This window comes from Vipera ursinii (genome assembly GCF_947247035.1).
Source record: "Vipera ursinii genome assembly, chromosome: 13".
In the NCBI taxonomy this organism is placed as follows: domain Eukaryota; kingdom Metazoa; phylum Chordata; class Lepidosauria; order Squamata; family Viperidae; genus Vipera; species Vipera ursinii.
Window position 1 is genome coordinate 14823479 of NC_139526.1, and position 16368 is coordinate 14839846.

General features: G+C 44.1%; 2 protein-coding genes across 2 annotated transcripts; one reads left to right on the forward strand and one right to left on the reverse strand.

The window, feature by feature from the left end:
* Window positions 1–729: 729 nt before the first annotated feature.
* On the forward strand, window positions 730–13157 carry UQCRC2 (ubiquinol-cytochrome c reductase core protein 2). Its single transcript, XM_083373074.1, has 14 exons — window positions 730–874; window positions 1974–2057; window positions 2158–2307; window positions 3492–3556; window positions 4057–4113; window positions 4267–4391; window positions 5326–5423; window positions 6723–6780; window positions 6884–6979; window positions 8523–8722; window positions 9835–9915; window positions 10116–10192; window positions 11889–12042; window positions 12934–13157. The coding sequence occupies exons 1-14, from the start codon at window positions 839–841 to the stop codon at window positions 13015–13017; spliced, it is 1365 nt and encodes a 454-aa protein (XP_083229200.1). The 5' UTR covers window positions 730–838; the 3' UTR covers window positions 13018–13157.
* A 138-nt stretch (window positions 13158–13295) lies between these two features.
* Window positions 13296–15729, reverse strand: PDZD9 (PDZ domain containing 9; the record flags this gene model as incomplete). The annotated part of the gene is made up of 3 exons (XM_083372442.1): window positions 13296–14592; window positions 14652–14841; window positions 15570–15729. 3 exons carry the CDS (start codon window positions 15727–15729, stop codon window positions 13875–13877), a joined length of 1068 nt encoding a protein of 355 aa, XP_083228568.1. The 3' UTR covers window positions 13296–13874.
* Between the last annotated feature and the right edge of the window lie 639 nt (window positions 15730–16368).

The following is a 16368-nucleotide window of genomic DNA, read 5'->3' on the forward strand; positions in this document are numbered from 1 at the left end:
CTGGGGATGATGGGAGAGGCAGACTGGAGCGTCTGGGGATGATGGGAGATGCAGGATGGAGCGTCTGCGGATGAGAGAGGCAGGCTGGAGCGTCTGGGGATGATGGGAGATGCAGGATGGAGTGTCTGGGGAATGATGTGAGAGGCAGGATGGAGCGTCTGAGGATGATGGGAGAGGCAGGATGGAGCGTCTGGGGACGATGGGAGAGGCAGGCTGAGGATGATGCATGCTGGGGCACCTGGGGAGCATGGGATATACTAAGGCTGATCTATAACAGTAATAAACATTTGATTTGATGGGAGATGCAATCCAGAGCATCTGCCCCACCATAAGTAATGCGGCCTAAATATTTTTATTTCCCTCTCCAGCTAAATGCTGAGATTTTTTTTTCCCATCATGCCGGCTGCCTCCTTTGATGTCTTCTTTCTAAAACGGGTCTAAAGTGCTTTAAAAACGAGAACAGGAAAACCTTTGCTACCTGGAGAAGGGGGCGGGGCCTAAGGGGGCGGGGCTCCACTCGGGGGCGGGGCAGGTGTCCTTTCCAACGCCCCGTGGATGGAAAAGTCCGCCAACCTGGCCCCCTAGAACCGGACGTTCTTGCCTGGACTCGATGCTCCAATTCAAGCCGGGACGCTCTAGCCGCCAAGTTCCCCCCCCCCGTTAGAAAACCCAAGGTAACCTTCGAACGTCCCCGGCTCTATGGTTGGGCGCTGGAGAAGACGGGAAGGAGGGTCGCGCGGGGCAGGCTGGGAAGGCCGGCCGTTTCCGCTTTCGCTTCCGCCGCTGCCATCTTCCTTTCTTAACCGGGGTGGGTCGGCGTTTTGCGGCCTCGGCGGCGATGAAGCCCCTTCTGCTGCTGGCGCGGTGCATCCCCGTGAGTCAGCTTACCCGGCCGCGGGGGAGGCCAAACCGGAGGGAGCCGGGCCTGGGATTCGTCCCCGGCCTTTCCCGGGCGTGTGCGAGCGACCTTGACCGGGTCCTTGCAGCGAAGGGGGCGGCCGGGCTGTTGCTGCTGCTTCTCAGGGGTCGGTTGAGGGAGGCCGAAGGTCTTTTGGGTACCCGAGGCCTGGTTAGGCTGTCAGGGCTGGGTCGCCCCTGCAAGGGAGGTCGCGGGGTCGTCGGGCTCTGCCCGCGGGGGAGAGGGGAAATCCCTGCAGGTTGAAAGCTAGCAGCTCAGGGAGAAGAAGGGTATGTATTCAAAGGAGTTGGGGTGTGTGTGGGGTGTGTGATTGTCAATTAAAAAAAAGATACCCATTTTACAAAACCCTAAACCAGGGGTCTTTCAAACTTAGCCCTTTTATGACTTGTGGACTTCAACTCCCAGAATTCCTCAGCCAGCATGCCTGGCTGAGGAATTCTGGGAGTTGAAGTCCACAAGTTGTAAAAGGGCCAAGTTTGAAGACCCCTGCCCTAAACAATAGGAATTAATTAAAAGATAAATACGCAACTAGGGAGGGAGGGAGTAGGGTGAGCGGGGTGGGGGGAGGAGGGGGGGAATCTGTTATTAGTCTGTCAATCAGATTAATAACAGATTCCACCTCCCCCATCCTACTCCCTATCTTTTACCTGAGCGTGGGGGGGGGGGTTCTGTTATTTGTCAATCAGACTAATAACAGATCCCTAACCTCCCTATTTTTTAGCTGGGTTGCATATTCATCTTTTTTTTAAAAAAATATTAATTCCCATTGTGTATAAGTTTTTGTAAAATGTTTACCTTTTGTAATATTGTAAATCTCCCAGAGTTACTTTGTGTAGGAAAGATGGTCAGTAAATGACAAACAAACATACAACTCTTGGATGAAGAATTGCACTCCCAAATGGGCTGGGACCTGTTTTCTGATTTGTATTTAATTTTTTGTGGTATTTTAAAATGTTTTTATGGTGTTGCAAATGTTATCTTACTGTCATTTTTTTAAAAAAAAGCTTACACACAGACATGCAAATATATCTTACACTTGTACTCTCCTTTACAGAAGAGGTTTTATTCCGTCCAGGCTGCGCCCAAAGTCAAAGGCTCTGCAGCACCCCGAGTGCAACTTCCCCCTGAGGATCTTGAGGTTGATCTGAACTTGAAGTATTCTTTGCATTTTGACATTTTGCCTAAGGGTATGGTCACCTGAGTCTTACGTGGACCGACATCTCTTTTTCTAAATGCAGATCACAAAGTTATCAAGTGGCTTGGTGATTGCCTCTCTGGAAAACTATTGCCCTGTTTCCAGCATTGGTCTCTTCATTAAATCAGGCAGTAGATATGAGACTTCCAGCAATTTGGGAACGTCGCATCTCCTCCGTCTTGCAAGCAGCCTGGTGAGGTGCCCTTGTTGAACTTCTTCTAGAAAGCCGAATGCACTAAACATGAATTTGAGGTTGGAGAATCAGTCAGGCAGCTGAGTAAAGTCCAGATAAAATGATGAAAGAATCTTTTTTTTCCCCCTGTGTTTAAAAATGGCCCAAAGAGAAAGGATATAGAATGGTCCAGTTAGCCAAATTGGTTGCCTGAGATGGCTATCAAATTCTCCCCAGCGATTGGCCTCCAAAATTAGAAGCTTTGGAATGCAGTGTCTGATTGTTTTGTAATTTGGAAATGCTGCTTACAGTACAGTGAGTGGTTTCGCATAACACACTAGGCCAGGGTTAATTTCAGCATAACGTGAATAAGCTAAAATGATGGATCAATTTAAGGTGCTTAAAAGCAAATGTTGTAGGGCCACTTTTGCCATTGAAAGTCAACTATGCTATAATTACCTAAGTTTGCCTTCCTTCAGGTAGCATTACTAGTTAGCATTAATTAGCATTAATACCAGGGGTGTCAAACTGTCGGACAAGTCTTGAAGAAACCGTGCCCACCCCATTGCCAGCAATGGCGTCACGTGACCTCACAAGTTTGACATGTCTGATTAATACTTTTGATAGATTCAGTTTTTAATCAGTGAATTTATCTCAACTTTATGTCCCTCATACTTTACCATATTTTGTCATCAGAATGGGAGAGCAAGAGGTCCAGGGCAGGGCTCAGAAGCTGTGGCTCTCTAATATAGTCTAGTGCTGTTGGGATGGATAGGCTCCAGGCCTTTAGAATTTTCAAAAAATATTGGCCGTTTAGCTCAATTCTCCTGTGCTTTGCCTCATCTTTCTCAATTCTGCCCATCATGAGCTAAATAGCTCGAAACAATGAGATTGATTCAGTGTGTCTGGTTATAACGCACAAGGGCAGAGTTACATTTCTTTCTGGCTGCCCTTTGCCTTGATAGTTACAGCTCAGAGTTATTATTTTTTTTAATAAATATTATGTTAATTTTTTTAGTTTTACAATCCAATACTTAATAGACAACGTGTTGTCTGGGTCCATTAGTAATTCAGTGGTATATATTAACTTCTTCATTCTAGATCCAATATTAGCACCATCAAATGTTTCCTCTCTCTTCTTCTGGTAGTACCTATTTTCCATTACAGCTCAGATTCTTAAACCTTTTTTTACCTTCTTCCATCAGACCACAAAAGGAGCTTCTTCCTTTAAGCTTATCACGGGCATTGACAGCGTTGCGGCTAATCTCAGGTTTGTTACCAAAAGTTCGCCTTTCTTTTGAAGGGTTTGGAGGAAATGGAAATGGATTCTCACGGGCGGTTTGCTCACCAGGTGATCCTTTTAGTTAAAAGGCACATATTTGAGTTTTTGCATTTTATCAAATCAACTGCTTAAGGAATTTGAATTGCCCATGGTAGCCAACTGAAAGCAGCTGAGGCTTTAAACAAACAGAAAAACTGGAAGCCTTTCATATTTAATAATCAACATTGAGCCTATCGTAAATATTTTCTGGATTTGCAGAGGGAATTTTAGTGATGTGTTTTGCACAAGTATTTTGTCAAGATAGACAAGTTGTAAGAGCAAGATTGTTGGTTTGATAATCTCACCTCAATACTATTGATGACAACCCCCCCACACACACACACTCACACATTCATCCATTCATTCCACAATGTGGCTAATGCTAGTTTTCAGATATTTCCAATATATTTTCTGTTCTACAAGTTCTTCATTTTCGTTCTTTTCTCTAGTGTGACCGCTACTCGGGAGAACATGGTTTATTCCGTTGAATGTCTGCGCGATTACATGTAAGCATCTAACTGTGTAGCAGATCCCCTTTTCAGTTGATTCAGTGAGCAATTCTCCTTGATAAAATTGTGGAACATTTTTTTTCTAATAATTTTTCTCTTGAAAGCCCCCTTTTAAAAAAAATACATCTTTTTTTTGCTTGCTTCATTCAGTGACACTGTGCTGGAATATTTAATAAATGTCACTACCGCTCCAGAATTCAGGCTGTGGGAGGTATCTGAACTCACAACCCGTCTAAAACTTGACAAGGAAATCGCCTTTCACATTCCCCAAACCTGTAAGTGTGTGGTTGTTTTTTTTAAGTTGGTTGGCTATAGTTCTTTAAAATGGGTGGGACTTTTTTCCTGCTATGACACTGTTTCTTCAGAGGTTAATTGCTCCATGATGAACACAAGTGAGCCCACCCCTTCTTCCAATTCCATTCTTTTGCTTTCCTCTTTATCTCCTGCCCTTTTAGACCAAGGGTCTCCAAACCTGGCCACCGTAAGATTTGTGGGTCTTAAACTTATAACTTTAAGCCAGGCTGACAGGAATTCTGGGAGTTGAAGTCCACAAGTCTTAAAGTTGCCAAGTTTGGAGATCCGTGTTTTAGACTGATAGAGGACATTGCGGAATTCAAACATGAGTCTTGACAAATTGTTCTTTTTTTAGATTTAGGCCACAGGCGGTCTGTAATTTTTTTTTTAAATCTAAACTTGCTCATTATCACAGCAGTGTTCTGAATATGTTTTGAAAGTGGCCTACTAAGTCTAGGTTGAAAACCATTGCGCTCTCTGTGAGTGTAGTTGCTTTTAGTCAACAATTCTTAATTCTTTCCTATGATAAAGAGACCCGAGTGTGGCTAGGTCACCGTTACTAATTACCTACCACTAACTTAGGTGCCACTAACTCCCAGTCAATATCAGTAATTTATGCCTTTGCTAGTTTGTTAAGCACTTGGAAGTGTTCATTTCTACTTTTTTTTAATTAAAAAAATCCTGTCACGGGTGTCTCAAGTCGAGAGAAAACGGTGTATGTAGCAACACGATCCCCCCCCCCCCGGTAGAACAGAGTTTGTATACAGATTTTAATTGATTACATTAATATAGCTGCTTATCTCACGCTGGTGACTCTGGGCAGCGCACACAATTTAAATAAGAAAAAAAAAGTCCTTTGACTTTGCTTCATAGTCAATTAAAATGTTCCCTTCTGTTGTTGTTTCTTTCCCCTAGGTGTTCTGGAGAATTTGCACGCAGCCGCTTACCGGAATGCGCTGGCTAACTCTTTGTATTGTCCTGATTTCATGATTGGCAAAATTACATCAGAACAGGCAAGAATCTGAATGGTACTTTTTGCAGTGATAGCGCATGGAGATCCTCTGCTTTGTTCACGGGTAGACTCAGGCAAGGCAGGGCTTCAGATCTTGCAGGAATGGTTAGCAAAAGATGCCAGCATCAGATGTAACGACAAGTGTCAGCTCAGTTGTCTTTTAAGAGTGAACAGATAAGACAGCAAAGTACAAGTAATTCTCGACTTAACCACCGTTTGTTTGGCAACCATTCCAAAATTAAAAGCCCTGAAAAAAAAATGGTTTACGACCAGTCCTCACACTTACTACTGTCGCAGCATCCTCGTGGTCACCTGATCGATATGCCGGTGCTTGGCAACTGGCATGTATTTATAACGGTTGTAGCATTTCCCCCGGGTCACGTGATTAGCATTTGCGACCTTCCCAGCTAGTATCCGACGAGCAAAGTCAGTAGGACCGAAGCCTGATTCGCTTGAACGACCTCATGGTTCATTTAACAGCCGCCACAATTTGCTTGACAGTGCCCCCCCCAAAAAAGATGGCTTAATTCAGGCAAAGCTCACTTTGCAATGGAAGGGCAAGAAGTTGTGATTACTATATTCTGCTTTTACTATCAAAGAGAGTAGCTGGGCACCCCAGCTGTGGAAGGAATTTTTCCCATTCTGCTGGAGGACTAAATGGAGGCATCTTTTTAATTGCTCTATGGTAGAGTGGAGAACTTTTTATGTGATCCAGAAGGATCCTTTTTACCCTCTCATGTTAATTACACATCAGTGTCAACGCTGCTAACGTCAGATGTTTTTGCATGGACAACAGATGGAGAGGCAGCCATTTTCTTCTTTTTGCTTTTAGAGCTAGATGATGCCGGGAGGGGGGGAATGTTCACGAGAATCTAGCTCAGGGGTAGGCAACCTTGGCTCTTTTATGACTCGTGGACTTCAACTCCCAGAATTCCTGAGTCAGCATAGTCCACGAGTCATAAAAGAGCCAAGGTTGCCTACCCCTGGTATAGCTAGACATAATAACGCTGAACCTAATGTGAGAACTAAGGTTGTTGAAATAAGAGATGATAAGAATTGGTGGGCTGGAGAGCGTGATTTATGACTCTTAACTGGAGGAGGGAACTGTGCTTTGATACTATGTGCTCAGGGGAGGGGAACTCAGTTGTTGGCTTCGACTATGTTAATGCCGATGTTATGCTTCTCAAATAAAGATTCTTTAAGGCAAACAAGGCCTCGATAGTTCTTTGAAGAGTTTCATCTGTCGGAACCATGACAGTCAGCTCTTTCGAAGAGTTTTATCTCTCTTTCTCTCACACAGTTGCATCAGTACGTCCAGAACAACTTCACAAGTGCCCGCATGGCCTTGGTGGGGCTTGGTAGGTAATCTGCCCTTTCTGTTTTATGCCGTCCTGAATTCTGTTAAAAAGACAACACTTTGACCATTTTGGGCTGTTCCTTCTGACTCTTGTCATCTTGCAGGTGTCAGCCACGGCGACCTAAAGCAAGTTGGAGAACAGTTCCTCAACATCCGTAGCGGGGCTGGCATGGCCGGCGAAAAAGCCATATATCGCGGGGGTAAGTGACAGGCTTCTACTGTGGCTTTCTTAGTGGGATGCCTTTTTTCAGCGCTCGTAGATGGCTGGGAATATTTAGCAATTCCTGGGTAGCTCTCGACTTCCAACACTTCATTTAGTGACCAATGTTACAACAGCACCGAGAATAGTGACTGATGATAGCTTTTCACACTTAACGACTATTACAAGCGTCCCTGTGGTCGCCTGATCAAAATTCAGACACTTGGCGGCTGACTCACATTTATGACAGTTGCAGTGTCCCGTGTGTGTCTGTGTGTGTGTGTGTCACGTGACCCCCTTTTGCGACCTTCTGACAAGCAAAGTCAATGGGGGGGGGGGGAAGCCAGATTCCCTTAACCGTGTTACGGACTTAACAACTGCGGCGTTGACAACAAGGGCGTAAAATGGGGCAAAACTCAGTTAACAAATGTCTCCGCAAAGTAACTCTGGGGTTGAATTGTCGTAAGTCGAGGGACCGCTTGCCCTTAGAACTTTTATTATTATTTAACTATCTTCTGCATTTGGGCAAAATTAGGGTTTAATTTGTTTTCAATATCTGTATTTGTGCATTCTGTTATTTATGTCACTGTTCACCGCCCTGAGTTCTTAGGGAGAAGAGCGGTATAAAAATAAAATAAATAAATAAATAAATAAATTTTTTATAAAGTTTTTATTATTTTTCTTTTACATACATGTATTAATTTTTCAACCGACAAGCTGTGCTAATGCATATTCAATTCCTAATCCTTCATTCTTTCCTCTAACCAACAATATAAGTCCCAAGTTTGGTAGTAATCTTCTTTATCTTTCAATCTCATAGTTTAATCTATCCATTTCTGTGCATTCCAATATTTTTCTGATTATTTCTTCCTCTGGTGGTAGCCTTTCATTCTTCCAGTATTGGGCAAAGATTATTCTTGCTGCTGTAGTGACGTGTAAAATCAAATGTAGACTTTTGTTTGTTAATCTTTTCAGGCATTATGACAATGCTAAGCACATTGATTTGTGCTTTAAATTGTAAGCCACCCTGAGTCTTTGGAGAAGGGCGGGATATAAATGGAATTAAAATAAATAAAATAAAATAAATTATACCTAGTAAGAAAAGTTCAGGCTTAAAATCGACATGTTCGCCTAGTATTTTTTCTAATAAAGCACGTATCTTTTTCCAATAAGCCTTTGCTTTGCCACACGTCCACCAAATGTAATAGTACGTGCCTGAGTTGGGCTTACATTTCCGGCATCTATCTGACATATTTTTAAACATTTTTGCAAAAACTGGCTGGTGGCAAGTGCCATCTATAAAACATTTTATGTCAAGTTTCCTTCATATGAAGTTGACGTCGTTCATTTGTAATTTCTCTCCCATAGCTTTTGCCACTTTTCTAGTTCTATATTGTAGCCAAAGTTTTCCGCCCATCTTACCATTGTTGTCCTTAGAACTTTTAGTACGGAACTACTGCAAGGATAGGTGTCACGTTCCCCTCGCTCTGGTCCGCTAGCCGAGACCTCCCATCTAGACTGTTATTTCTCCCCTTCTCTTAAAGGTGAAATCCGAGAACAGCATCGTGATGACCTCGTCCATGCGGTTGTGGTAGCAGAGGGGGCTGCGGTGGGAGGTGCAGAAGTGAATGCATTTAGTGTCCTTCAAAATATCCTTGGAGCAGGCCCCCTCATTAAGAGAGGAACCAGGATTACCAGCAAACTTGTCCAGGAGATTGCAAAGACGACTACCCTACCTTTTGACGTAAGTGCTGAAACTTATTTTTCCTTTCTATCAAGGGCGTAGACGGTCTTATAAATCCCCGTCTTTATATATCTATATTTTTTGGCTGTGCGTGGCAAAATAACTCCGGGCCGTTTTTTGGCACTACAAGGATTCCTCGTTTAGCAAACTCTTGATTGTGCGTTGACTTCAACTTCCCTTTGGTTTGCAGACCCAAAACGGTGGTAAATGTGAACACTGTGCACGGATGTTACTTTTTCCTCCACCGTCGTAACTATGATTAGTCACCAAATGAGGACTAGGTAGACTCTCTTTAATGAATATCAATGTGAAGTTCTCCATCCGCTTTGCCCTTGGTTAATGCCAGAGGTGACAAAATATCCCTTTCAGCTCTTGAACTGTATAAATCAGGTTAATGATAGACTTTCATTCACCCGATCATCAGTTTTTAAAATGCTATGCAATAATAATAATAATAATAATAAAGTTGGAAGGGACCTTGGAAGTCATCTAGTCCAACCCCCTGCTCAGGCAGGAAACCCTATACCATGTCGGACAAATGGCTGTCCAGTCTCTCCTTAAAAACTTCCAGTGTTGGAGCATTCACAGCTTCTGGAGGCAGGTGGTTCCACTGGTTAGTTGGGCACCACTTAGAAGAAGCATTCTTTCTTCTGTACTATGGGAATAGCTACATCTTATCCTTGTAGACCAGGGGTCTTCAAACCTGGCCCTTTTATGACTTGTGGACGTCAGCTCCCAGAATTCCTCATCTCGCGCCTCCGTTGGAAACCCCCTGAACTAAAAAGGAACATGCTTTTTTCTTTCAGCAAAGGAAGAGATGAATTTGCCTCGATTTCATTAAGTAGGAATCTTAGTTTGTAAGCAAACGTTTAAATTTCATCTTAACTCCCCAGCAGACTGCAGGGTTAAAAACAGGTGATGTTGGGGGAAAAAATAACATGCTAGAATACGCTAACTCAGGGGTAGGCAACCCTGGCTCTTTTATGACTCATGGACTTCAACTCCCAGAATTCCTGAGCTGACTCAGGAATTCTGGGAGTTGAAGTCCATGAGTCCTAAAAGAGCCGAGGTTGCCTACCCCTGCACTAAACTGAAGTGGCCTTCTGTTGCAGGTTACAGCATTCAATGTAAATTACTCCGATTCTGGTCTTTTCGGCATATATACCATCTCTCAAGCTTCAGCCACCAAGGAGGTAAGTTATCAGGGTTGGTGTAATTCCAGATCAGCTTGAAGCCTGTGAATTGCTTGCACTCCCGAGTATGTTCTTAGGGTGGGTGTGCCAAAACGTGCAACACTTTTGGGAGGGATTAAAGGCGGTGGGGGGGGGGGGAAGCGCCTCCAATTATTGCAGCCCAAAGTAACATATATTTTATATGCAACGGTTGCGTCAAGGTAATCAAAACTGCTTTGAATCAAGTGAAGGCGGTGTCCGAGGGTGGAGTTACCGAAGAAGAAGTGAAGAGAGCCAAGTAAGTTTTCCCCACCCCCTCCCCCACCCAAAGTTTCTTTGGTTATACAGTGTCTTGTTCGCTCTCCAAAAATATTGTGGCTCCTTCTTTCCGTTAAAACGTGCTTGACTATCAGGTATGGGCATGTGTAATATAAGCTAGAGTTTCAAAAAAATAAATAAAAAAAATCACAGCTTGTTCAATCACCCAGAAGCAACAACAAAGTGGTATTTAGGAGGAAGGCTGTAACAGAGATAGAGCACGTGGTTTTTATTACGTATTTGTTTGAGTTTTATCTCGCCTTTATTAATTCATAAGTTATTCAAAGTGGCGAACACATATAATACTCTTTACTCCTATTTCTCCCACAAAACAACCCTTTGAGGTGGGTTGGGCTGAGAGAGAGAGGAACTAGCCCAGGGGTCTTCAAACTTGGTCCTTTTACGACTTGTGGACTTCAACTCCCAGAATTCCTCAGCCAGCATGCCTGGTTGAGGAATTCTGGGAGTTGAAGTCCACAAGTCATAAAAGGGCCACGTTTGAAGATCCCTGAACTAGCCCAAAGTCATTTGAGCAGGTTTTCATGTCTAAGATGGGATTCAAATGCACCACCTCTTGGTGATTGGCCCAAACCAATATTCCTGTCTTAAGGCAGGACTAGAACTCAAGTCTCCTTGTTATCTACACCGGCACCTTAACGACTTCACCAATCTGGTTGAATGCAGAACTTCCTGGTGTCTCAAGAGCACTGTCTGCTTGAGGTTCTTAACCGTTGCTGTGTAAGTCGAGGGAGTACTGAGATAAGTGGCCAAACGATTTGTTGTATTTGCAACCAGTCGGATCTTTTTAAAAAAAAAAAAAGCGCAAAAACACCGTTCTCCGAAATCTGTTTATTCTGAAGTTATTTATTACATGATTTTTATAAAGTGCATGATTATGGCTTTTTTCTCTTGGGAGATATTTTACTGAAACCTATTTTTGTGGCCACTTGCATCCGTGCAATTTCTCAGATGACTTTCCTCATGTTGCCTTCCTTAGAGAATCTCCTTAATGCCACAGTGACAGCCATTTTAGCGTAACCTACCTCCTTGGATTCAACTGCAACACAAAATAAACGTTTGTCGAAAGCAAAGTGACAATAATTGGAAATGTATTCAGTTTTAACCTGTACCCATGGTTTTGAGAAAGTCAGCATTGTCGGGGTAATGCATTGAAAAGTTTACGACTCAAACTGGGTAATGAACTTTTGTTAACTGATGGATGCTCCTAATTTTTTGTGCCTGACATGAGACCTACTAAGGAAAACCTGCACATTACATTTTTTGTGTGTATCTTAGATTCAAGCCTTTTCCCTAACTTGTAACAATCGACAAATATTTTGTCACTTTTTTGTGGAAACCTGGTCCTTTTATGACTTGTGGACTTCAACTCCCAGGGTTACTGGCGGGCTGAGGAATTCTGGGAGTTGAAGTCCACAAGTCACAAAAGGGCCAAGTTTGAAGACCCCTGCCCTACCTCATTAAAAAATACAGTAGCTTTGCATCAGGGATATCCAGCCTTGTCAGCATGCTGGCTGGGGAATTCTGGACGTTGAATTCCACGGGTCTGAAAGTTGACACGGTTGGACACCCCTGCTTTACACTGTAGAGATGCCATTTTTGTGAGTTGTGTTTGGGCTGCTGTTCTCACCATCTCTTCCCTCCCATTCTTTTGACAGGCAGCAGCTGAAGGCAGCTTTTTTTATGTCCGTGGAGTCTTCGGAAGGTTTGCTGAACGAAATCGGTAGCCAGGCGTTAGCATCGGGGACGTACACATCTCCGGCCAGCGTGGTTGAACAGATTGAGTCGGTGACCACTGCTGATGTTGTGAATGTAAGCCTTGCACCAGTCAGTCTTTGTAATAAGATCAGAAATCAAATTAAGCAGCTTTTCGTCTTTGCGTTTAGTAGGCAGGAATTGCCGGGGGGGGGGGGCACGGCGGCAATTCTGTAGTCTTAATGTTTTCCATCGTAAAATAGTCAGCAATCCTCATAACTGTGACTGAATCCTGAATCATGGGTTACCCCCCCCCCCTTTCAGTGCTAAGAGACAGAGACTCCGTAATGCCGATTGCAGCTGTATTAAGCCGGGGCCTACGGTTAATTTGCACACTCCATAGTTCTTATTGCTTACACCGTAAATGAGAATTCTTTGGAATTGGGGATAGTCTGCCTTTGCGCCTAATTTTCATCCACGTTGGCTGTCTTCGAAGGCCTGCATTTAATAGAAAAGGGGATAGAGATAAATTAGCATCAGGTTGCTTTTCTGTCGGAAAGATTGCCTCTCTACAGGTAGTCCTCGACTTAACGGCCATTTCTTTAGCAACCGTTCAGAGTTACAGCCGCACTGAAGAGAAGGGATCTGAGCGGTCCTTGCACTTCACGGTTACAGTACGCTGGGATCCCGTGATCACTATTTGTGACCTTCCCAGCTGGCTTCCAACAGTCAGTAAGGGGCAGCCAGATTCACTTAATGACGGCACGGTTCACTTAACAGCTGCTGTGGTTTTAAGGTTAACTACCATGGCAAAAAAAAAAGGTACTCGACAACTGCCTTGCTTAGCAACGAAAATTCTGGTCCTACTTGTGATGATAAGTCGAGGACCCCACCCCCCATTATTTTAAAAGAGACTTTGAGCTTAAAAAGAGCATATTTTAAAAGGAACAGACTTTGCGGATTGTTAAATACGTTTACCAGCCATACTTTCTGCTTTAATTTTCTCAGGCAGCCAAGAAGTTCGTTAATGGGAAGAAGTCGATGACAGCCCGGGGAAACCTGTCAAATACCCCTTTTGCTGACGAGTTGTAAGAAAGCAAACGCAGGGTGCGGCTGTAAGGTGAACTCCAAAGCAAGACGGATCGATTGCTCTTCCCGGTGCTTTGGCTTAACAGATGTCTGTGTCCGTTTACCTACGTCAAATAAAGTGCAGAACCCATACAACAACGGAATGGCCAGCATTTTGTCTTCAAAAACTAGATTGCAGAAGTTGCCAGCTTTGGTTGGACCGGGCTGTAAGGCTTGTAAAATAAATCAATAAACTAAGAAAGTGAGTCCTAGCGTAAGGTGTATAAACGAAGATTCTGAATGTTGGGCTTTGGGATTAGCTATTTCAAAGAGAATTCTCTATGCCAGGGGTCCTCCACCCCCGGTCTGTGGACCAGTACCGGGCCGCAACATGCCAGCAACCAGGCTGCACAAGCAAGCAAAGCCCCATCCGCAGGATGCAGGCAGCACACAAAACCACGCAGCCTTCGGTCCGCGGAAAAACCTCTCTCCGCGCAAGCGGTCCCTGGTGCCCAAAAGGATGGGGGCCTCTGATCTATACGACATGTAAGAGGCAGCACTATCGGTGTGGTGGTTTTGAAGTAAATTCTTACCTCTAAAAGTGAAAGGCGGCTGAACGTAGCTCTTTCCGTTTTACTTCAGAGGATGGCTTCCAGAAACTGTAAGAAAACTGATTGTGGTTTTCTTCTACCCTTCTAAAATAGTTCCTCCACAGGAGGGCATTTCTCGTTTCAAAAAAGCCCCAGATTTTCCCATGTCGAAACAGATGAAATCCGATTTCCAGTTCAGGGATTATGGGGGGGGAACACGAAAATCCAGCCCAAAGGTCCAGTGCAGCGCCCGCGATCTTGGCTGGGCCAAAGATAAATTCAGGGGCCTCTCTAGTCAAGTTCGTAAGAAACGTTTTCAAGCCAGAACGCATCCGACACGGAGGAAGACGACGACACCGAGGGTGGGGCTTTATGTTTCGGCATAGTCCAGTACGGAGACGATGACGATACGTATAACGTTGACATATCCGCCTCGCTTTCCGTTTCAAAGTCCTGGTGGATCATAATGTCACAACCGATGTCGGAACCCACCGTAAAGGTGTAGGTTTTCCTTTCAAAAATGTGCCAGTCTTTGGAGATCCATTTGGGTTGGTGGATCAAAGGCTCGACGGAAAGTGAGCGCATAGCTTTCACGTTACACACGCTGTGGACGTTACGGACGCCGTGGAAGCTACGGACGTTATGGACACCGTCGAAGCTACGGACGTTATGGACGCCGTGGAAGCTACGGACGTTATGGACACTGTCGAAGCTACGGACGTTATGGACGCCGTGGAAGCTATGGACGTTATGGACGCCTTGGAAGCTATGGACGTTATGGATGCTACGGGCGTTATGGATGCCATGGAAGCTGTGGATGCTACGGATACCGCCCACTGATAAAGCTCTCTCGCGCTCAGGTTCCTGGTAGCTTTCCTCACTGCCCTCCTCACTGTCTTCAACCTTCCCTTCGCTCTCGTTCTCTGAGTCTTCGCTGCTCGTCCAATTTTCCTCACTGGCGTAACTCTCTATGCTGAAATGTAGAGAAGGATCAGTTCCTGCAGGGAATCGTCACACTGTTTTTCAGTATTTATTTCTCAAAAATTGGGACAGATAACAAGCTCTTACTCTGTTGCAGGTCCTTTTAATTCAGGGATGTTTACGAGGGCAGTCTGCCACCGGCTGGGGATCTTAATAAAATCTCTGTAAACCTGGATTTGCAGAACGGTCCCTATGGGAACGGTGTGCAGGAGCTGTCTGAGTTCTCGCAAGGTCCAGCCTAGGACATTCGCGTGTCCAATTTTGAGTAGGATATCTCCTGAAATGAAAACAAAAAACAAAAAAACAGGATTGATCTGTGGTAGCTGCCAATCATTGCTTCAGAAACAGTTGAAAATTGCAGTACTAAGTTTAAGAAAGTAATCAGCTTCAATCAAGCATAACAAAACTGTGTGTGTGTGTGTGTGTGTGTGTGTGTGTTTGTGAAGGTCTGGAAAACAAGGTAATAAAGAACACATCCCAAAGTGTTGAGTGCTCAAAAACCAAGCAGTCCTTCACGAAGATTGATTGGTTGATTGATTGATTGATTTTCTATGCCACCCATCTCCCCAACAAGGTGCCTCTGGGCAACCTGATTGAAATTTCATGCTAGGACAGGGGTCTTCAAATTTGGTCCTTTTATGACTTGTGGACTTCAACTCCCAGAATTCCTCAGCCAGCTGAGGAATTCTGGGAGTTGAAGTCCACAAGTCTTAAAGTTGCCAAGGTTGAGGACCCCTGGAGTATAGCTTAGGGCAGGGGTAGGCAACCTTGGCTCTTTTATGACTCATGGACTTCAACTCCCAGAATTCCTGAATCAGCTAAGTTGAGGAATTCTGTGAGTTGAAGTCCATGAGTCTTAAAAGAGCCAAGGTTGCCTACCCCTGGCTTAGGGTTAGGGTTTTTCCACACTTGGGAACCAAAACCCCTTTTTCCCATTGTTGTGAATAGGTCTTCATCTTGTTACTGGTTTTGTGGTCTCACATTGGTTTTGTGGTTTTGCCTCACCTGCTTGGAGTTTGCCATCTTTGGCAGCAGCACTTTTCTCTACTACACCCGAAACTTGGAGATAAGGCCCATTCTGAATAAGTATGATACCAAGACCATCCTTGTCCATCTGAATATTTGTTTTGATGGTTGTGCTCAAAGTATGTTCAGAATCCTCCATATCCGAAGACTCGTCTAAAGTGAGAAATGCAGGGGACTTCAAAAAGCTGAGCTTTGTTGAATCGTTAGTGTAGGACTCCCATCTTGCCCAGTTTCTTAAGATAACACAGTTCTTCTGGACTATATTGTACAAAAGGTGCACATTTACATTTTTAACCTTTAGTCCTTTAGTCCAGGGGTCCTCAACCTTGGCTACTTTAAGACCTGTGGACTTCAATTCCCAGAATTCCTCAGCCAGCTTTGTATGGCTGAGAAATTCTGGGAGTTGAAGTCCACAGGTCTTAAAAGTTGCCAAGGTTGAGGACCCCTGCTTTTTAGTCCACTTTAGATCTTGCTTTCTTACCAGCGTAATTGGAAGGAATTGTGCTGAGCCATAAATAGGCAGCATATTGTGCAAACTACTATAAACCGTGGATTATATTGGAGCATGTTGTCTAAAAGCCAACTTTGGTTTATTCAGATCAAGCTCTCTTGCATTCTGAAAAATGCCCGCAAAGTATGGATCGGTGTGTTGATAAAACTTGTCTTTCCTTAGTCTGATTCTAATTACCTAGGCTCACTGGCTCAATTTTTTCTACAATCTCAAATGTTGAAGCAACCCAACCCTTAGTGCATTAGAATTTGCATTATATGCAAGATT